General features: G+C 39.1%; 1 protein-coding gene across 1 annotated transcript in view; it reads left to right on the top strand.

Annotated features, from left to right (window-relative positions):
• CTPS2 (CTP synthase 2) overlaps window positions 1–22,828 on the top strand; it is a 69,051-nt gene that overhangs the window by 20,297 nt on the left and 25,926 nt on the right. Inside the window, exons 12-13 of the mRNA XM_084510288.1 lie at window positions 255–317; window positions 937–980. Of these exons, the coding sequence (XP_084366414.1) occupies window positions 255–317; window positions 937–980 (107 nt within the window). The remainder of the gene's footprint in view (window positions 1–254; window positions 318–936; window positions 981–22,828) is intronic.

Genomic DNA, 22,828 nt, shown 5'->3' with positions numbered 1-22,828 from the left:
CAAAATAGATGGGAGAGGAAAAAAAAAAACAACAACATTTTTTTTGCACAGAATTGTTTCACAATTTGCCACGTTTTGAAAAATCTGTTTTACCTTGAATTGCTGTTTTTGTTTTATCTTTTTGGTAAGTCTGTGTGTATACACTGGGTACCAAGATTTCTAAACAACCAGTCACATTTAAGATGAAAAGAGCAAGTGCTTTTGCTGTCCTGCTCTTTGTGCTGTTAAATTCTGTGGTTTTGTTTCTCTTTTAGGAGTTTGCCTGGGAATGCAATTAGCAGTTGTGGAATTCGCAAGAAACTGTTTAAATTGGAAAGGTAAGCTCAGAATGCTAGTGTGGATATGATTTGCTTAGATGAAATATTCTGTACCTGAAATATGTATCTATTATTAGATATATTATATAGATCCTATGATTATTCTTAGCTCAAACTGGTCATGTTGCAAGAGCTAAGCACCCTGTGTAAAAAGGAGTAGGTTCTATGCCAATTGCTTGAAACCTGCTTCCTGACTTAAAGAATGTAGCAGAAAGTGTGGTCATGGTTCACCCCTGTGGTCTTTCTCTAGAGTTCACAGGTGGTGATGAGTAAAAGGTGAGGAGAGTTTTTCTCTCTTTCACATACTTTCTTAGTTAGAATAGCCAAACCATAGTTGTTGCAGTAGTAATTTGGAGAGATTTAGCTCACCAGCAAACTATTACCACTAAGAACTGAGAGGAAGAAAGTTTGGGAAGTAGGAAGTGAAGTATGAGTATGTGCGACTAAGGCCATATAATCCCTGTGGCTGTTTCAAAAGTGGTGCAATATGTGTTTCAACACATGGGATTGCAGCTCAGATGCAGGCAAGTCCTAAAATGACGCAGAACTGTTCTTGTGAGCCTGTAGTGTGTGTAGATCAACGTTAATGTATTGAGTTTGTTTTGAACTTTTTTTTCAGATGCAAATTCTACAGAATTTGACCCAGACACAAAAAACCCTGTTGTAAGTATTGGTTTTTCTCCTACTTGTGTTTTGCGAGCATAAATCTTAGGTTAAAAAGAGAGTTAACTGTGTAAGTTAAGGTTTATCTATATTTTTACGTGGTAGGACATGAAAAGGTGTCCATTGTCCTTATTCAGTATTGCTTAAAAAGGTATTTAATTTTTGAATAGTCCCTTGCCTTCACCTGCTAACTTCTCAAATTTGCTGTGGCATTGTTTTTGTAAGTTGTGTAATGGATTCCTTGGCTGTAGACAAGTGGGAGTAGACAATGTTTAAATTGGCTTTACTAGTAATAAAATATAAAGGGAAGCTGGAAAGTGTAGCACAAAGCTATTACCAGAATATAATTTTATATATAAAAAAAATAGATTATATGGAAAGCTGTTGATTTTTTTTTTCTTTCCTTTATTTGAATAGTATTAAATAGGCACTCCTTCCCCCTGCCCCCACCCCCAAAATGCATATGCATCTCACAGTTCTCTGCTTTAGAAAAATTGCAGTGCTGTAAATAAGACAGGGCTCTCAGTATAGGATGCCAATGGTAGAATTTTAGAGTGGAGTTCCTACAGATATATTCTAGGTCAGGAGAGTATGGTATCATGTGACCATAATGTTAAAGCTTACAAATGATCAGTAAGAAAGGGTTTGTAAGAAAAACAACAGAAAAGTACATGTAGGAAAACACTACCTTGGTGCAGGACCTTTTAGTGGATTAGGTGGATGGCTCACTGTGCAGAAACAAGTAGCTTATTAACTTCCTTCACAATAATTTTGTTGGGATTTGTAAGTAAAATGTGTTTATATTCACATCTACTTAGTCTGTAACACACAAATAGTTTTTTTTTTTTTTTTTGAAGTATTTGACCTGTTTGTCAATATTGCTTATACACATTGTAGGGATAATCTAGTGTGAACTTTTGAAGGTAGATTAGAGACCTTCAGAGTTCCAATCAGTGTGAGACTTTGTGGTGTCTGGACATGTACTTAAGTGAATAAACTATGTATTTGGCATCAAATCTGTGTTTGGCATCATAACAGGTCTCTTCTTTCACCTTTATTGAATGTACTTTTTCTCCATTTCATAATAGCAATGTGTTGTAAAATGTGGAAATTGTTGAAAATTTACTGTAAATTTTTGGGGAAGCAAGAATGATTCTGGGACATCTTTGTTTCTAGGGCGTTTCAGTGATAGTTTTAAATGTACAGGATACTTTGCTATTGTCAGGTAGAATAAGGCAGAGTTTCTTCTTCTATTGCTACCTTATGTTTATTCAACTGCCAAAGCGATGTTTGCAGTTTTTCAAGGTACTTCTATTTTTCTAGTAATTCAAGCATCTTTGCTTCAGTAGGCAATGGCTGTAACGCTATTAGAGATGATTTTTTTTTTCTTTAAATAACTGATAGACCTTGATTTTGTGTCTGAATCAGCATCAGCTTCTTTGACAGAAGTTTGAATCTAATCTGGATCATAAAACTGGCTATTTGGACTCATGATTATCTTTACATTATTAACTGTGATCTGCTGTAATTGCAGAAAGTTTCTGCTCTTCCATTCTAATAAACTGTTGGTTTTGGATAAGTACTGGCTAAGTTTTGATGCTGAGAGCTGGTGGTCTAAACTAGGCTTGTAGGTCTCCCCAGTAAAATTCAGCAGAAAATGCTTGCAAATAACAAGTTGTTCAGTTTTGCCCACCTGCCCTACTTCACTGCATGATGGGAGATCCTTCTGCCTGGTGTAAAGTAGGCTCCTAATTTTCAGGGACCTGAAGTCATGGAGTGTGGGATACATCTTACGTAACTTCAGATGACTGCATTTCAGCTGGTCCCCTCAGGTACCTTTTCAGGATGCAGTCAGATCATGTATTTCAGAAGCCTGCTTCAGGAAGGGGTGAGTCACCCATTGGAATTGCCTGTTTGTCTCCAGTATTCTGAGGATTGTTCACGGTAGCTGGCTTAGATGGAGAGCTCAACATTCAGCTGAAGTCTGCAACATGGAAGCTTGTCTGCTGCAGCCCTACTGGCAGTTTTTTCTGTTATAGAAATGGTAGCATTTATCAGTACTATATAACATCTTGACATCTCAGTTCTGTGTGAGAAACAGCTGTGAGTCATCCCTATATCATTGCACTAGAGGAATCTTGCACTATCAATAATTATAACTGTGAAATAATCTGTTTTAGCAGAGTCTGCCTAATGCTAAAAAACTTAAGATATTCTATATAATAACAAATCAATAAAAATGATTGGAAGAGAAGCAGATTAGTAGAGTTTGTGAACTACTGAGCTGATGTAGCTGTTTCATTATCTATGAAAGTTGGGAACACCATATCAGCACTAATAATATCTTGTGATGCCACTGTGATTTAGCTGAGTCCTAATTTAGAACCAAAGCAGTGTACTTTTCTTTTGATTCCTGCTCCTTTGGAAACTGAAGGGGGAGAAGAAAGGCACTAGTGAGTCATCAGTTCTATTTTCTTTAATTTTTTAGAAGAAGGAAAAGATGGAAAAATGCAGTTCCTCAGGAGAACTGAGGGGCAGCTATAAAATATGCATCTCTCTATATCCCTTCTCAGTTTAAGCATTCAAATACTCAAAACAGTTTTTACCAAAATAGGTATTTTCTTCTAAAGTACACATGAAGTCTTGGTGTACTTTGAAAGTCAAAAGGCAAATAAGGAAGCAATCTCTAAAAGTTTTTGTTCTCATTCACCTATTTCTCTGCATCTCTGAAAACAGGATTTTTTTTCAATTAAAAATAAAAACTGAAATTGTCAAGTTATAATGTAACTTGCAATTAGGCTTCCAAAGGAAATACAAGTGACTGAAATGGCGAGAAATGATTATTGTTAACTCTGTCTCTCAATTAAAATGGCACAAGTTGTACTATAGATGAGCATCGTATGAATAACAAGTCCTGAACACTGTTACTTTTAAAGTTTTTAGTGTGAGACAATGTAACTTGTTCTGTTTTGAACAATAATGCACAACTGAACATGCAAATGCAGTGTTGCATGCAATGCTGAATATCTGTTTCATTTCAGCTATGCATCCATTTCTTATTCTATTGACTACCACTACAACAATATTACTCAACCTGGGCTCTGCAAAATCATCTGTGAGAAAAAAATAATCCTAAAGCTGAATATCGATGTGGTGAAAACTTAGAGGAAATGCCAGCTAGAATTTGAAAATATTAATAGTCTGAGGGTAATAAGTTGTATTTGAGAGATTTGAAATAATTTGATATTTTTCATTTTTCATGATACTTTCATTTTAAGTTTAAATTTGAGATGTTTACTCTGAAGAAAAAAGAACAATCGTAGAGTCACAGAATCATTAAGGTTTGAAAAGACCTCCAAGATCACCTGGTCCAACCATCCCCCTACCACCAATGTCATCCACTAAACCATGTCCCTAAGCACCAGGTCTAATCTCTCTTGAAATGCCCCCGGGGACAGTGACTCCACCACCTCCCCGGGCAACCCATTCCAATGCCTGACTGCTCTTTCTGAGAAGAAATGTCTGCTAATTTCCAACCTAAACCGCCCCTGGTGCAATTTGAGTCCATTCCCTCTAGTCATATCTCTAGTTACCTATGAGGAAAGGCTGACCCCCAGCTCCCCACACCTTCCTTTCAGGTACCTGTAGAGAGCAGTGAAGTCTATCCTGATCCTTCTCTTCTCCAGACTAAACAACCCCAATTCCCTCAGCCGTTCCTCACAGGACTTATGCTCCAGGCCCTTCACCAGCTCCATAGCCCTTCTCTGGACACGCTTCAGGGCCTCGATGTCCTTCTTGTAGTGAGGGGCCCAAAGCTGAACACAGCACTCAAGGTGCGGCCTCAACAGAGCAGAGTACAAAGGGATGATCACCTCACTGGCCCTGCTGGCTGCGCTATTCCTGATACAAGCCAGGATGCTGTTGGCCTTCTTGGCTACCTGTGCACACTGCTGGCTTGCGTTCAGGCAAGCATCGAGCAGCACACCCAGATCCTCTTCCTCTGCACAGCTTTTGAGCCACTCTGCCCAAGGCCTGTAGCACTGCATGGGGTTGTTGTGGCCAAAGTGCAGGACCCAGCACTTAGCCAAGTTGAACCTCATCCCATTGGCCTCTGCGCCTTGACCCATCCTGTCCAGGTCCCTCTGCAGGGCCTTCCTACCCTCCAACAGATCCACACTTCCCCCCAGCTTGGTGTCATCTGCAAACTTATTGAGGGTGCACTCAATTCCCTCATCCAAGTCATCAATAAAGATATTAAAGAGGATGGGCCCCATCACCAGTCCCTGGGGAACACCACTGATAACCAGTCGCCAGCTCTGTTCACCACCTCCTTCTGGGCCTGGCCATCCAGCCAGTTTTTAACCCAGTAAAGCGTGTACCTGTCCAAGCCATGGGCTGCCAGCTTCTTCAGGAGAATACCGTGGGAGGCTGCATGGGCTGTGCTGAAGCCTAGGTAGACCACGTCAACAGCCTGTGCCTCAACCCTGCAGTGGGTCACCCAGTCGTAGAAGATGAGGTTGGTCAGGCAGAACTTGCCTTTCATGCGCCAATGCTGACTGGGCCCGATTCCCCTGTTGTCCTGCACATGCTGTGTGATTGCAAACAAGATGGCCTGTTCTGTGATCTTTTGATATAGGAGTTTTTATCTGTTTCCACCAGACCATGCATTTTGCGTTAAATTACCATGTTAAGTTTTTAGGTTCAGTTTTTCTTCAATACAGGTTTGATTTCATTAAGAAAAATTAAGTGTAAGAGCACTGATCGGTCCTGCACATTTCTTTTCTCATCTTGGTTGATTATTTATAGGTCATGTTCCAATTACATTTTCCTAAGCTTTCTGCTCTGCTTTCCAGCCCTTTGGATAATGACAATAGGTAAATTATTATTGTTCTTTGCTGGAAAGGTAGCTCTTTAGAAAAGTAATGCACTGACATCAGAGTAGTGCTTAGCATGAGTTTTGCATTGCAAATGATAATTTTAACTAACAATATTTCCTTTAAGATAATAATAATTCCTTTTTAAAAGAATCTGTGTATTCTGTGAGATGCTAGTGAAGTTGATTCCCCGGGTGGCAAAACCAATTTGCATTTAGTTCCATCTTCTTTGTCTTTTCGGTTCACTTCTTCTACTTTTAAACTTTGATTATTTTTTTTGTTGAAAAAAATGAAAAGGCTCATAAATTTTATTTCAGGTGCATCTGGTACCATTATAGAAAAAAAATAATTTATGAAGCAATCCTTCTATTTAAAGCTACTCTTACTTGTGACCATGGTTATTCATGAACTATTTCATCTTATGTAGCATCGTGAAACTTCAAGTATTGTATAGAATAAAATAAAGTGCATGTTCTACAAACTCAAGAAATTATGTAGAAATAGATTTTGCCAGTAGGTGGCGCTCTTATAACACATTTATGGATGCTCACTTGTCCCATTCAAGATGTCAGTAACCTGATTGAACTCTAAAATATAAAATGTTCCTTTTCATCTGTTAGAAAACATCTGTCCTGCTCATGCAAAGGCACTTCTTTAAGTTCTGTGATAGTGTGTGAAGTAGCTAACATTGATTAGTAAGCAAATATGTATGTGGTGCATTTTGTATTAAAATTAAAGTATATTGTTAATTTAGAAAAGTATTTTTTTCATAAACCAGAAAAAAATACTAAGCGTTATGATTTTTGTTTTCTCCCAAGAAACATAACACATTTTAACAGCTAAAGGGTTTGTGTAGAAGTATGGCCCGGGAACCTTTAGGAACATTGATATTATGTTTAAATACCATAATTTTTGAGGCTGCTATGCATGCTGCACTGCTATGAAGTGCTTTAGTCTGCATTCTTTAGTGGTGAAATTCAGGCATGGGAATAACTCATATGGGGGCTTCAATGCACTTGATATGCTTTCCCATTATCTTGAGTCTTGAAGTCCTTAAGTGACATTGAGATCTGGACCTAATTGGTCTGTTAGGATAATGGGCAGATGTTGGTGTTAAAATTAAGTCCAAAATTTTTGGTTCTATAGTAGGATTAGTGCCTAATCCAGTGAGTTAGTTTCCTGCCAAGTGTACTGGCAAGGTTTTGGTAGCAGGGGGCTGCAGGGGTGGCCTCTGTGAGCAGAGCCCAGCAGCTGCCCCACGTCAGATCAGAGCCAGCTCCAAAAGGGACCTGCTGCTGGCCAGGGCTGAGCCAGGGAGTGATGCTGGGTGGGAGAGCAGATTTAAGAAAGGGGGAAAAAAAGCCTGCTGTGCAACAGCAGCTGGGAGAGCAAGGAGTGAGAAGCAGCCCTGCAGCCCCCAGGTGAGCGTAGCAGGAGGGCAGGAGGTGCTCCAGGCAGGCAGCAGCAGTTCCCCTGTGGGCTGTGGAGAGGCCCCTGGTGGAGCAGGCTGTCCCCCTGCAGCCCATGGGTCCCACATGGAGCAGATCTCCACGCTGCAGCCCCCCCATGGGTGGAGGAGCCCCCGGTGGAGCAGGTGGATGTGGCCTGGAGGAGGCTGCGGCCCATGGAGAGCCCCCGCAGGAGCAGGCCCCAGGCTGGAGCTGCAGCCCGTGGAGAGGAGCCCATGCAGGAGCAGGGGTCTGGGGGGAGCTGCCGCCCACCCGTGGGGGACTTGTGCTGGAGCAGTTTGCTCCTGGGGGATGGATGGACCCTGTGGTACGGAGCCGTGTGGGAGCAGGATCAGTTGGGGAAGGACGGCATCCCATGGGAGGGACCCCACGGGGAGCAGGGGCAGGGAGGGACTGTGAGGGAGCAGCGATGAAGCGTCAGGGACTGACTGCAGCCTCAGGGACTGACCTCAGCCCCCATTCTTAGTTCCCCTGTGCTGCTTGGGGGGTGGATGGAGAAGAGGGTGTATGGAGGGGAGGTTGTTTTTAGTTTACTTTTAGTTTCTCACTGCTCTAGCTTGTTTGTAATAGGCAATAAATTACATTAATCTCCCTACTCTGAGTCTGTTTTGCCCGTGATGATGATTGTTGAGTGATCTCCCTGTTCTTACCTCAACTCCTGAGCCATTTTCATTCTGTTTTCTCCCCCTTTCCCTTGAGTGAGAGAGCAGTTGTGGTGCAGCTTGGCTGCCCAGCTGAGTAAAAGTTCCCTTTCTCCTCCTTTCTCTTTTTCATTAATTTCCTTTTGATAAAGTAAATAATAATCCCCAAGAAATATGCTGAAAATATGTGTCACAGGGAATCATGCAATTAAAAGGTTTAAACCATGCCAAATAGATGTAATGGATGTTTTAATTTGAAAAGCAATCACTTAGTTCCTATATATACTTATGCATTCTCATTTATAAGTTTTGTAACAAAAAGGAAATAAATGCTTATGTAAATATAGCTTGAAACTAAGATGGAAATTTGCAGTCATCATATTTAACATAGCAATTTTACCTTGTTATTGAAAATAAATACCTTGTGTTTTGGTTTTTGTTTTTTTTTTTTTGTTTCTTTTTGGAAAGTTTGAAGTGCTTGCCATATGGAAATGTCATCCTCTATGAATGATGAAGCTGAACTGGACAGACTATTAGATAGTATACACTAGGGGGACACCGTCCAAATGGAATGACATATCTTCTTTTGTATGTTTTCTAGAAAGCATTTTATTTGAATTGCTCTAGAGGTCAAAATAATTAACTCAGGCAAAGCAGGGTTTGTTAAACAACATTTTCTCAAATAACAGTTTAGTAGTGTGAAATAAAGATGGTTAGTTCCAAACTAATTTTTAGGCTGCCTAGCCAACAAGCAGGGAACACAATGCAAGACTTAATCCGTTGTATGTCGTATAAATCTTTATTCTGTATTTTTTAAAATCGCAACAAGGAAATCTGTGGATTTACATTTGTACATATATTGTCCGTGAATGCCAGGCTCTTCTCCCACGAAGCAGCAATACCCATTCTTGTAGACGCCTCACTGTCCTGTACCGGTTATCTTTTTTATCAGCATCACAAACTCATCAAAGCTGACACTTCCATCATTATTTTTGTCCAATGATTTAATAACGTTGTCAAGTGAGAATGAGTCCTGTTTTGGTAGAGGAAAAAAAAAAAAAGTGAATTGCCACAACGATTTTCCTATGAGGAACATTGCCAAGAAGCAATCAGTCAGTAAGAGTGTTGCTTGAAGATGTTACTAATTGTATTTACCAGTTTTACTGGTTGAACTGGAACTATAGTGCCTGCTATTGCCTGCCAAAAATGTTAACAAAGTTACAGTAACAATTTGAGAAGTATAAACTATTGTTTGCTTTTTCACTTGCCATTTCAGTAGGTGACTATAACCTGAGTGCTCCTAAATAATAGTTTATACTACCAAGACATCCACATATACCTTGTGAAAAAGCCAGTGTATCTGTCATAACCAAACTACAAGTATTACTCAGACAGGTTACTTCAGTTTTGTGGGTAAATTTTGTTTGGGTTACATTACAAAATATAACAAAAAGAGCAGGTGCAACAGCTGCAGCATGCACATAGTCAGCATTGAAAATTAACATGCACACCACCTACTGCTTTATTAGATGCTAATCTAGGGCGCACATGTGCTATTTGAAAACGTGTTGCTACTTTCAGCAATCTTTGGACCAGGACCTGAGAGTCTCATTCCTTCCCCTTTTCTCCTCTTTAGTAGGAATATTGTGTTCACTGTTGGAAAATTCATGTTAAACTAATAAATCCAGTTTACATTATTAGCTTCTCTTCTTCATATGTGACATTCTGGTCCTCATTATAAAAATAGCTTTGAGTATAATATATATATATGTTATCCTTTTTTTTATGTCTGTTTTGTACTGTTCTGTCCTCCTTTTATGTTATTATGTTATTAATATGGTATATTTCTGCAAGCAGAGTAAATGGTTGAAAATGTCTGATATCCAGATGAAAAAATGCATTATTTTTTTTTCTGAACGCTTCCATTTCCACATACCCGTGGAAATAGGCCCTTCCCTAATGGTCTACAGCTAATACAAAAAGCGTGATCTTTCTGAATTTACCATCACATTTCCTTTAAACTTTGGTAATTAATTTCTTCTGACAGTTGTTTTTAAAAGGGAAAACAGCTTCATGTATTCTATGAAGTTGTTTGTTTAAAGAAGCCACTTCCTGCTAGTGAAATAACTGAACTGGATTGCAGTTCTTAAAATACTGGATTTTCTAGTGAGATGCAACTTCTTTCCGACCTCTAGCAAAAATTGCTCTTGTTTTGTTTTGCTATCCAAAAGACATTATTTGAGATGTATTTTATCTGCCTAGCAAGGGAATGTAGATTGAATCCTAATACGGTTTACGAAAGATCTGGCAGAGAATATATATGAAATCAGAAATTTCTTTTTGAAGAAAGAAAAGAAATTTCTTCCAGTGACAGGAAATTGATTTTTCTCTCTCTGGTTTGGTGGCATCTCTTTTCTTCGCTTGGCATCTTTCTGAAGTTTGCTTAGTTTGTGATGGTGAGAAAGTTGACTAGAAAGAAATTGGACCATGTCTCTTACTTTTAAATTTGCCCTACTGTTTGACTTATAGATTTTTCTATGTATTTTCTAGATTGAAAATACATTATTTAGATTGAAGCAAAACATATAAGACTCAGATGCGGTATTCTAGGTGAAAATTGGATAACATTAAAAACTTTTTAGATTTTTGTATGTTATTACATAGGACTTTTTTATTTTTATAAACTCTCTACATAGTTATCTGTTTGGAGCTGTTTATTAATGTGAATAAAGTTTCATAAACCAACCCTTAAGGATTATTTATGGAGGTTGTGAAACCATTTGGGCACTTAATCTGCCTTTCAAAAGATACTTGCAAAAGTATCTCCTTTTTCCTATCTATTTCATAGGAAGTATGATGAACATAACAAGAGTGAGACTCACCTTCAGGTACTGTGCAAATTGATTCTGAAGCAGATTTTTCAATCCACCGATGGACAGTGCAGAGGTGCTACCCTCCATTAAAGCATATTGGGTAAAATATTTCAGAAGGTTATCATTGAGTAAATGTTCCATGTTTCTCAGATGTTGTCTTGTAGAATATCTGGAAACAAAGCAGACAATAATAATACTATGTATCAAAATGTTTTTTGAAATACATCTGACACCCAGTTTGTTGGATTATTAAACATGAAAAATCATCAATACATAACCTAGATAAAAAGATTATTATTTTTTTCTGTAAAACTAGTTTAACTCTTATGGGGAAAAATATTTAAATTAGATTCAAAGATTAGAAGCACCCAAGGTGTTTAGGTCTTGCTTACCTCTCTCAAAATCCAGAGCCTTCAAAAGTATCCAGCACAAGTGAGAGTCTCAGACTGGGGCTACCTTTATAGTTGCTTGCATGCTCCACCCCGATTATGAAACTAGTATTTGTCATTGAGTCAGTGCAGTAGTTCTATTGTATTTTCAGTAGTCAAAGGAATAGGGTACCTTGGCAGTATAAGTGACTAATTTTTTATTTTTATTTTTTATTTTCTGAAATAGGCCACAATCAGCACCTACTACTGCACTTGATGTAGGTGTCCTTGGTCTTTATAGGCCATCCTGGAGAGGTTTTTTTCTCAATTTGTGTATTTTATACTTCAAGACATATCATACTCAAAGCAGCCTGAAAAAGGCTTCTGTGGGGATACGTATAGCATTTGTTCTTGTTATATTATTATATAGACTTTTGGAAATGCTAAAAAAAAAATATGTTTTTAAATAGATTTAAGCATATATAAAACATGAAGGAGACAATTGCCCTTTTTATGAATTGATGATTACCAACGCCAAAGCCTATTCTCCAAATTTTGTGCTATTTCTTAGCATAGGAGAACAACAAATGTGCTCAGGGATGAAATTTTGGTTGCCAATATTAAGAATCCAAACACCCCATGACGTGAATGGAAAAAGAATGAGCCATTCTTAATGGGAAAGTTAAATCTAAGGTTCTGAAAAATTGTTCCTTTTTGGGGAGCATTACTGAGTATTGTGTTCAGCAGGTTCTGAAATCATGTTCAACTGATGGTCTGTGGGGCATGTTTGAGTGATGTTCTGCCCCAGAGGCTGATGCTTCAGAGCCCAATGCAGAGTGAAGTACTGATGCTGTTTTTGCGTAGTGTGATGAGTTGGTGGCTCTGGCTGTGGTTTCCAATCTACTTGATATCTACTACTGTTGGGTTCTGGTGTTTAGCTCTGTGCCCGCTGACTAGATCTTCTGCCCTGAGCATCACTTACTGAGAAAATTTTGCACGTCTCCTGAACCAAGAGCTTTGTGGGTCTGTAAAAGATGGATTTGATGGGGGGTGGGTGGGGGGGACATTTTTTTGAAACTGCAGGCATATGGGTTTAAGATACATGCCAGGTAAGTTAGAGGTTTCCTGGGTAGACTTTCTTCAGCAAACTTTGCTAAATGAATCATATAGATGTACACCTTGCATTAGCAGCCTACTTACATGTGCTTATACTCAACTTCCTGAAGTGTCATAGCCAATAGAATTGGGAAAGTCCTCTAGAGATCATCTAATTCATTATTCCCTTTCCCCTAGATTGTGATCACTGCTATTTATGTTGGATACCTGCTTAAGCTATTCTGAAGTGCTTAAATAATGGAGACTCCCCAGCCTCCTTATCTGCTTTGGTGCTTATCTTTATTATTAGACAAAAGCCAAGTGTCCAATAAGACAGGAAAATGTCTGAGTGCCTTGCTGCACTTAAACCCTTTTTACTACAAATAGGGAAAACAGGCTATTATCTATGTTCTTAAAAAGGTGTTTAACATAGAGAAATCCCATTTCCCCCCCTTTTTTTTCTTGTTCAGAAATCCTTGCTAGTTTAGTCTTCCTTTGGGAGTCCTTCTTAGATCTACTCAGCTTCTCTTGGCTTTCTCCAGTTGGTTTACATCCTCCTCAAGATGCTGTTGGAAGCTGTAGGGATTGTTTACCACTCTGAATGGGTGCTCATGGTGTAGCAGTTTAAAATAGTGCCTGAAGCACTTGGTTGATGGTGGGAGCCTGTACGTAATTTTACAGGAAGATATGAGGCTACAGTGTTTCATAGTAGAAGACGTTGTCAAGTTTCCTGTTGCTTTATTCCAAGCTTGTTGTGGAGAGGACATATTTATTGTTTTCAAATTCAGCACAAAAGTCTGGTGTTAGCTTGAGGGTCAGAGAACTGGGGTCAGGCATCCCCCAGTCTGCGTCTGTCCAACTGAGAGATGAAGCTGGAAACACACTTTCTCCTGTTTGCTTCTTGACTCAAAGTCAGTAGCTGCTGCTGTCCTCACTAGCAGAACCTCTCCTGCTGCCACTGTAGATGATGGTATCAGTGCAAGTAAGTCTATGAACCTATAATGTATGGATTAGGACAGTCACATACACCAAAATGAACCACGAACTCTAAGCTCATTCATGACAATAAGATAGAATCCATTTTCTTTTTAATTTCTTTTCCCGAACAAAATGAAAAGCATCTTTCTTTCTCCTGTTATCTTGTTCTTAACTTCTGGTAGATGATGAAATTTTAACAGTAGTGAATTACCAGGTGATCTGCTAATGCTCCTACTTCCCTTCTGCTAATTTACATTGCTTATAGCACCTGCATGTAGGAGCCTTGCAACACTTTGTCCCTTTCAGAAGCAGTGTCAGGAACCTGATGTGCCTGATGTGTATTATCAACATATAATCGTAGAATGGCTTGGGTTGGAAGAGACTGTAAAGATCGTCTAGTTCCTAGTATTGTTGACATTACAGTATTTGCAGAATTCCTTTAAATTTCAAATGGCTTGTCTTTACTTGTACCACAGGCACTTTGCTGTCACCAGTCTTGAAGACGTAGTGGTAACTTGCTTAGTAGTATGGAAGCAGAATTGTATTTCGAGGGATAACAACTCAAGGAATTCAGCACATTAGCCTTGTTAACCTGTTAAGGATTCATTAAGAAAGAAGATCTGATTGCAAAATAGCATAACCAGTTTTACTGAAGCATCTACCCATGGCAGTGAGAGACTGATGTCTGGAAATGTAGTGACCCACTTAAGAGTTACGCAGGAGTTGTAGCTGAATCTTGGGATGAATCCAGTCTCCTCAGATCAGTTTTATTCACAAAATACTATGATCTGTGAGGGGTAATCTGAATGACGGAGAGGAAGAGTTGGGACCTGTAGTTTGATCTCCCAATTCTTTGTCCTCTTCTCTCTCAGACTGACCGCCCCCTCCAATGATTTATGTGGTATGTCTGTCTGAGCTCTGTATCAGAATCCTAACAGAGCTCAGTTTGACAGGCCCCTGTTGATTCTCTACAACACCACTTTGTACAACATAATTGCTGTTCTGAAATAGGTACAGAGTTTATCCGGTGCCACCCAGCATTTGCAGAATGCTGTCCAGAGGTAAGGAATTGTGGTCATTATCTAAGAATTTGAACAAAAGTTCAAGTATGTTACTGTTGCCACTATTAGGTGATGTGTGACTAGCAGGCAGCAGCATTTATCTATGCTGAAGAACAGTCCTTGGTATCAAGCTTTGACTGATGTCTGTGCAAGCTGACTTCCAGTGTAGAAGAAGCATTCCAGATTTGGTTACAATGTTTTGCAGCTCTTTCTTGGGTATATGAATATATATTGTTCCTGCAGTTTATGGCATAATTCAGTTGGGTTTGCCCTGGGCTAGAGAAGTCATGTTAGCAAGCACTGCATCCTTTTGGAATTGACATTTTCACTGTAGCTTAGATACAAGGCCATTAGCAAAAACAAACAAAAACCCTGAGCTGATCATGAGTTGTCAATCTTTTTAGGGATGCACATCACATATGTCCCTGTGATAATTGTGTTCCACTTTCTGTGATGGTGTCTGCAGATTCAAAGTTCACTCAAAATTGGCTGTTGCTGTGTATTGGCCCGATAAACTGTCTTACTGGCATATTTGAAGCAAGCAATTCCAATCATGCTGGAGAGTAAGAGAATATGAGCTGCAGGGATGGCTGAAGTGTGGGCACCGCTGCTAGTGGTAGGAGTGGTGGAGCTTATGGCATCATGGTCACAAGATCTTGATGCATGTTTAATTATGGATTAAGTAGAGTGTTAACTCGGGTGCTATCATTTTTTGTCTGTGTCACATCCTTTTTTCCACTGTGGATTGCTGAATGGCATGTGAATCTCTGCACCTTGTTTACCTTAACATGCTGGACTATAAACTGGGTTAGTCTTGGAGTAGATTTCCATGCCACTGACACTGCTGAAAGGGACAGGGCCTATGCCAGAGAGGTGGGGCTGCTGTCACCTGGGGGCAACAACTGTCTCAGTCATCCTGTTTAATCCTCTGCTGATGGGTTAACACCCTACCCATCCAGTATTTTTCCAGTTTCCCAGGTGTATTTTTGACTACTATCACCACTGTTACTTGCATGGGAGTCCTGATGAGTTAAGAGCTATCTGAGGAGTGTCTGAGGCCTATGTTGCAGCCTGCCTGCGGTATAGAAATGTCTACTGTCAAGGTGAAGTTGGCTATAACTGAGAACATATGATTGTGATTGTTGTACACATGGAAAGAAAGAGCAGGGGTTGTTAATGTGCTCAGTATTCAGTTATTTCTGCTTGTATACTGCTTGTGCATCATCTCTAGCTTATAGACATCAGTCATTAGATCAAAGCCCTCTGTTTGGTCAGTTGTCTCCAGCCATTCTTGCACCATCTACAAAAAAAAAAGGTTTTAAAGCTGGGGTGCTGGTAGTCTACACGTAGGACCTTTCACAAGGTGTACATTGGTGGAGGTGAGAGCTAATTCTAGTGCAAATCTGGGGAGTTGTGGTAGAACTTTCTGATGTTGCCAGTGCCATGAGATCTTACTGTCATAAAAAAAGAGAAAGGACAGATTGGGGAGATAAGGAGCATCCAGTTAACAAATTCTCTGAAAATGATTAAATAATTTTGTGTGAGAAGTTCAGAGAGCTGCGCTACAGCCATTGTAGTGAACCTGCCATTGCTCTAAGGTATGACACTGTTATATGCAAGTTGAAGATGAATTATAAAATCCTTTATGTGTCACAAGTGATGCATTCCTTATGTTAACATTTCTATTGTTGTCAGGCTTTAAGTGGTGATGTGTAAAAGGGCTGTCTCATCTCACAAATGAAACTTGAACTATATGGGTTATCCTTGTTATACTGTAACTATACCTCATAAGATGTTGAAGGTGTCTCCCTAAACAGGACTGGGTGGGGCTGCTACAGGGATGAATAATTTAATATGATGCATTGTTTGTAGTCAGCTTTAAATTGGTGGTGTTATTCATTGTAGCTATATGTGTCAGCTTATGTTGTCATATGGACACATCTGGCAGACAAATAATGGTATCGCAGAAGCTCTCTGTGATACAGATATTCCATGCTACATGAGACAGTTTTGAGGGAGAATGTGTTTCAGGAAGAGGTTTTGGAAGGGGTTTTATCCTTCCACTTTCTGAGCCTTGGCTCATGTAGCAGTGCAATAAGGCTGCTGTTTATAAATACGCTGCAGCTGAAATTTACAGTTAGTGTAATTGGTAAATATATATATTTATTTGTTCCTTCCTAAACAATTTTTTTTTTGAATTTGAGGGTGCTCAAAAATGCATAAATGTGCATTTCAGCAAGGCACATGTGGGTTTACCAAGGAGTAACATTTTGTTGAGTTTCTCATAGGGCAAAATTAGGTAAGTATAAGTAAGCAAATGCAGTAAAAGTGGCATTAGAAAGTTCTTTATTTTCCTGGTGAGATCGTCTGCTCTCAGCTGTTGTCTGGCCTTGCAGGTTCCTGAGCTCTCTAGATGTTTCAGTTGTATCTCAGAACCCTGCCTCAGCATGAACGTGAAGCTGAGGAGTAGGATCAGGTTTGGTATTTTTTTCAAAGTGTTACTGCTCACATTAGTGCAAAACCTGAAGGACGAATAGTTCAAAAGAGGCCTAGAGATGCACTTTAATAAACAACATGGTCATGTAATGTTGGAATCACTTGGAATTGAGATGTCTAAATCCCAAAGCATGAAAGATGCTAGTAAGTAACTCCTTTGTCCAGCTTAATTTTATCTAGAGATACCTACGTTCTGCTTTCATGCAAGTTCAGGACTGCTGTCAGTGAACAAAATAAACCAGCACAATCCCAGTAGTGAGTCAGAAACTGTGTCTGATTGTCTCGATCCTGGAAGGGCCTTATCCAATATGTATTCTTGCATCTTATCTGATATGCTTTGAAAAGGGGCCTGATATGAGTTAATGATGCTTGTTTACAAAACAAACCAACAGCTCAAGGTGGCGTTTTGTATATTAATGTGGTAGGTTACTCTTGATTTTGTTTGTGTGCATGTGTTGAGGATGGGGAATCCTGGGTTCTGGCTTCTCTTTCTAAAACTATTTTGCCTTTTATAATAAAGATCAGGAGCTGGGAGAGTGAGAACTCTGAAGTTTTGACCACATGTGGCAGTGTGTGCTGTTGAACAGGATGCCTGGATGTCCTTTTACACTGAGCTGGGACAATGGGCCCTCAGCACAGTTAAAATGTTCAAGGCCCTGGAAGTAAAACTCTGAAGTCTTTTTAACACAATTTTGCTACAAGGAGCCTTTGGGGCACTGTGACCCTGTTGCAGCTATTCTGGCATTTCTGCTGAAGTAGAAGGGAATTTCTGAGACATTACCATGGTGCTTCAGTAAAGGTGCTTGCCCTAGGAAACAAGCACTTTCCTGCAGGATTGAGTGCATTTGGGGAAAACGTCAGCAACTGTGTGAGGTGCTCTTAAGGGAGACAGAAATGAAGGTAATTCTGTAATTCTCTGGTAGCCACCTCTAAATCTATGTTCAGTTCCTGTGCCTTCAGCACCCTTGTTAGAACAACCAGGTCAGCCTCGCTGTCCTGGCCACTCAGCAGCACAAAATGCAGAGGCAAAGAAATAAATAGCATAGGTGACTAGGCAGTGGTAAGAACCGTAGACTCTCCCTTTGATTCAGAGAAAGGGGTGCTTATGTGCTCTGTCTGAGCTCCAGTAGTTGCTAATTCTCAGAAGTCTGCAAGTGTGAAATGCCTAGCATTAGTAAGATTATTGGTTGTATTCTGGGATATGTTTGATATTTTTATTACCAGTGTGAACCATAATAAAAACGATATTATAAAGTAATGGCTTTACCTTTGGCATACAAATCTCTCATTTCTTAGCACTACAGTGTAGTGATTTGTAGATATAATAGATATTCACTGATTTCTTTCCAAGGGAAGGTTGTCAAAAAGCTCTCTAAATAAATTGCCACGAATAACTCTGCTTGTCATCTCTGTTAGGAGAATGTGGGACAATGGAAGCAAAAGATGCTTCTTTTTTTTCTTTTTATTTTTTCCTTTTTTTTTTTCCCCCTTTCCGTTTTGACCAAGTCAAGTGTTACCCTAGGACATGAGGAAAACCAAAGCTTAAATCATAAACCCAGGATTATGGTAAGAGTAGCTATTGTCTAAGAATACCAAGCAGGTGTCTTTGTGATTATGGCCTATTGACAGACATATATCTGTACAAAAGCTATAGTCAAGAATGGATAATGCTTGTGCATCTGGCTTAATTTTAGTTTTTCTAATTTAAAATAATTATTCAATCATAACTTCAGTAAGTAACAGCAGTAGTAGTTTGGAAGTTCTCAGTTTATGCAAATGCATCAAATGAGCAGTTTTTATAAATTATAAAACAGAATTTCAAAGAAGTAGATTTGCATTTTACTATAAACTGAATTTAACAAGTTATTCATGTCAGTCATAACTCATTTGTAAGTCGTGCCAGTGAAGAGCCTGCCTATCAATTAAGTCGAATTTAAGATTCAACATCACAGCCAATTTCATTTATTTTTGGTTGGTGACTAGTCTTGCCTTCAACACAGAAAGGATTTTCCTTCTCACCAATAATATGAGGAATTTCACAGTTTTTGTGTAACAAAGTACAGCTTTAAACATTTTCTTAGCTTCTTGAACTTAATTTTCTTAACTTCTTAAAGGTAACTCCTTGGATTTGGAACCAAGAATGGAGACAATTCTATAAGAAAGTTTTAAGTGCCTTTAGCTTAAAAGGATGCTCACCAAGTGTAAAGTGAAGCTAGGCCTTAAGGTTAGGATCAATTTGGAACAGACCTATGTAAACCAAAGACACCTGTGCATGCTGTGTATTTCAGAACTGGCATAGCATCGACAAAAAGGAGACACATTGGTTTTCCTCTGAGACATTACTAAAGATGATTTTTTCCCCCCATCTCTGCACATTTGTCTTCTCTTGTCCATTGCATCCTACAATTAAAAAGCCCCAAAATCTAGCCGTGAAGAACGTGGAATTATACATTTGAAAATAATGAAGATTTATGTATAAAAACACTTGGTGATTATTTGTTGTGGCTAAAATATAATATAAATTTAATTAGCTGTGGCTTCTATTGGGATTATCATTTGGTCTGGCTAATTACAGACAGCCTGCGTAGGGATTGGAGATTAACTTGCCATGAAACTGTTAGCATTGGTCTTCACTGATGAAAAGGAAGCCCAACAGTTGCCCAAGAGCCTGGCAAAAATACGAAAACCTCAGTATTGCTCAATCTGTAAACTGAAAAATAAGTTTTGACAAATCACAGCAGACATGCTGTGTCTGCAAATAGCAGATCAGCAACCATTGCTTTCTTGCACAGCTTGACTCTGTGCAAAACTTCTTTTTTTTTTTTTTTTTTCCCTTGTGGCAAAGAAGTATCCTAAACTTTCTCAGTATAATCCATTTTAAATAGAGATAATTAGATAAACCTTCTTGCAAAGCTTGTGTTCTTTTACTGTAAGTGATAGTAACAAAACCAGTATGAATTCTGCAAGATGAAGTAAATTACTGTTTTTGAAATTTATTATCTTTAGCCCCATTACGTGTTGGATATATTTATATTAACACCTCCTCAGCTAACTTACCTGCTTTTTCCCTTTGTTGTCTCAGCTGGAACTTAAGTGACAGGACAAATTTAATCATCTGTCTTTTGGGGGTGTTAGAAAAACAGTACTTAAGCAAGCAGCTGAAATAGATTCTAAAAGTTTTTTTCATTAGGGACTTGATTTTATTTCTTTTTCATTCCACCACGTCCTTGTAAACTAAGCAAATCCTGAAGTTTGAGTGGCAAGTGACACTGAGAAGACACTTATTTGAGAATAAAAAAATAATAATAAAAGGGAAGCACCTTGCTTTCTTTTTAGAGCCATGGTAGAACTGATGAAATGTATTTGTGAACTGTTAGAGGCTTGCCTGGGAATCGATTGGATTTTACAGTATGGAGATATCATTAGCTGCCTTGTTTCTAAAATGTAGCAGTAAGATTAGGTATCTCAGAAGTGCTCATTTCTTCTTCTACTAGGTTAAATAAGTCACTTAATCTATATTAATTTTCTCATTCACCAAAAAGAGATAATGAAACATCCTTGTCTTTGTGAAGTGCCTTGATGCCTACAAAGGAGATGTTTTATGCAGCAGCTGAGAACTTCCATCATTTTTGTAACAGCTTTGCAGACATCTGGAAGTGAGAACTGGAATTGAACATATGCCTAAGGGTGCAAGGGGAAGAAAAAAATTGAGGAATTCAAATCAGTTGCATAGTTTTATTGGATTTAATGAGACGTGAGTGGTCTATTCATTATGTTTGTAACTATATAATTTTAATAACAACAACAACAGAAAACTATTAGCCAAGGTTTTCCTTTTAATAAATATCTACCCTTTTTTCCTCCCCAATAAATTTATCTGCTGAAAGTGAGGTAGAAGGAGATGAAAAGGTTACCCAGAAGGGAAAACTTAATTCTGTATATATTTGCCTATCATCCTTGACTTGTATGTGGTAATAAGATAGTGTGCAGTAAGGTAGTGGACAACAGAACTCCATTTGCAGTGGTTTCCATAACGGTTAATTGTAAACCTATGCTTTGTAACTTAACATTTTTTCATGTGCTCTCTGACTTCTCATTCTGCTGTCATAGATACAAGCTGTTAGAGGTGCAGGTGAAGGATAAAAATGATTTTCATAGGGGCACCATTAAATGGAGGATTGCTTTGGCGTGAGAGGTTGTAGCAGCTCCGTGTTCCTTTGTTACCTGCTGTGCTGGCTGCACTTTGTGTCCCGTCCTGTGCCAGCTGGTGACACAGCCTACAGCTTCTGCTGTGTGGCAATACTGGCGTTCTTTAGCTGGTTGCTTCGTAAACATTTTGAGCGTAGCTTTTGAGGGGACTGTTGCATTATCTGCTGCAGTAATCTGTAGCCTGCCACCCACACTTTTCACAGAGGGTGTCTGAATTATTTTGGGTGTGTTCACCTGATGTCATGCTAATTAAATACCTGCTTGATTTGTGGCAGCGTAAAGGTGATATTACTCTAGATGTTACTTTCTTTGAAACAATATAGGTACAATGCTTCCGGTAGGCTTTCACCATATGGTTGCTAAACGAGAAGTGATCTAAAGATCCATTTCTCCTCTCTGGCCTTTTTGCTAAGAGTTCTCCACATGCGTGCACACATCCTCTTTGCTCCTTTCTTCCTTTTTGTTCTTGTCTTATTTTCTCATGCTTTTCTTATCTGAGATGGATTTTATTTTTTTGTAGCGTGTTCTATGTTCATCTCTACAAATCTACATATTCATTTTTAATTATTTTGGTTATGTGGTCTGTTAGCAAACTAGAAGTGCAGAGGTATGCCTGTACTGTCATGTTAACTCCAGGCTGGAGCCCACAGTCTAATCCAGGCATTACAGTGGTCCTCACAGGCTCTTTGTGGTGGGAGAAAATGATGGACAGGCAGAACTTGACCCCAGATACCTGTGTAGATGCAACTAAAGAAAGCATATTCCAAGGAATTTTTGTTATTTGATGTTGAGGGCAAGAGAGTTAATGTAATAAGGGAAGGCTGACAAGGAGTGCAGAACTACGTGAAGATCTGGACAACGATGTTTATCAGATTTCTGGGGGAGGCAGAAGACCCAAGGCAAGACAGGAAGGATCCTGCTTAGAAGGAAGACATCATGGCTTCAGCTTGAAGTAAAAGGGATTTGGATTGTAGGTCATAAATCATCTTCCAGAGTTAAGATTCTTCAAGGCAAGATGATCTTTAGACAGATGAAACTTCTCTGAGTGGAAACAGGAAATAATTAAATGTAATATAGAGCGTGTGACTTGAAGCATCCCTGAAGTGGCTGGCAGGTGTAATTAAGGTAATTTATCTTTGCTATGAGGTTAATATATATATCATTCCTTTTTCTGAAAGGTTTTCTGAAACTGATGAGATGTGTACAGTTGTTGTATACACAGTAATGAAAATGCCAAGGTACTTTTTTTCTTTTCCTAGGTAATCTAACTCACAAAGTTGTATCTTTGAAACAATCTCCTTATGCTATCTTCTTCTTTTGGTTCTAATATAGTTCACAATATTCTTAGGAAATCCTAGAATTCGAAGTCAGTGCCTTGATTACCTTTCTACGAGATGCAGCAGTTGCTTTAGTTCTTCCAGTTCTCCAGCTGATATGAGAAAGGTTACGGTGTATTTGTGGCAAGGAGGATAACAACTCCTGGAGGTAATCTGCACTGCTGCTCTTCACTTCATGGGGGGTGGGAAAGAAAATCACATTACTCATTGCCGGAGAGCTTTCCAGGGGACTAGATGTCTGTTCTGTATGACTAATGATATATCCAGCATTCAGATTGTTCTCTGTAACTTTGGGAAAGTTACATACATCGGAGACTAGATAGGCCAAGGTACGTGTATTGTCTCAGGCATCCCATGGAAGACAGGAATAGGAGTAGATAAAATTACAGTGATTGTGCCAGAGGCTTTCTGCCAAAAAATTCCCTGTTATAGTATGTCTATTCTGCT

Source organism: Aythya ferina, assembly GCF_964211825.1.
Source record: "Aythya ferina genome assembly, chromosome: 1".
Lineage (NCBI taxonomy): Eukaryota > Metazoa > Chordata > Aves > Anseriformes > Anatidae > Aythya > Aythya ferina.
The sequence above is the reverse complement of the archived record's forward strand: the minus strand, read 5'-3'. Positions and strand labels throughout refer to the sequence as shown.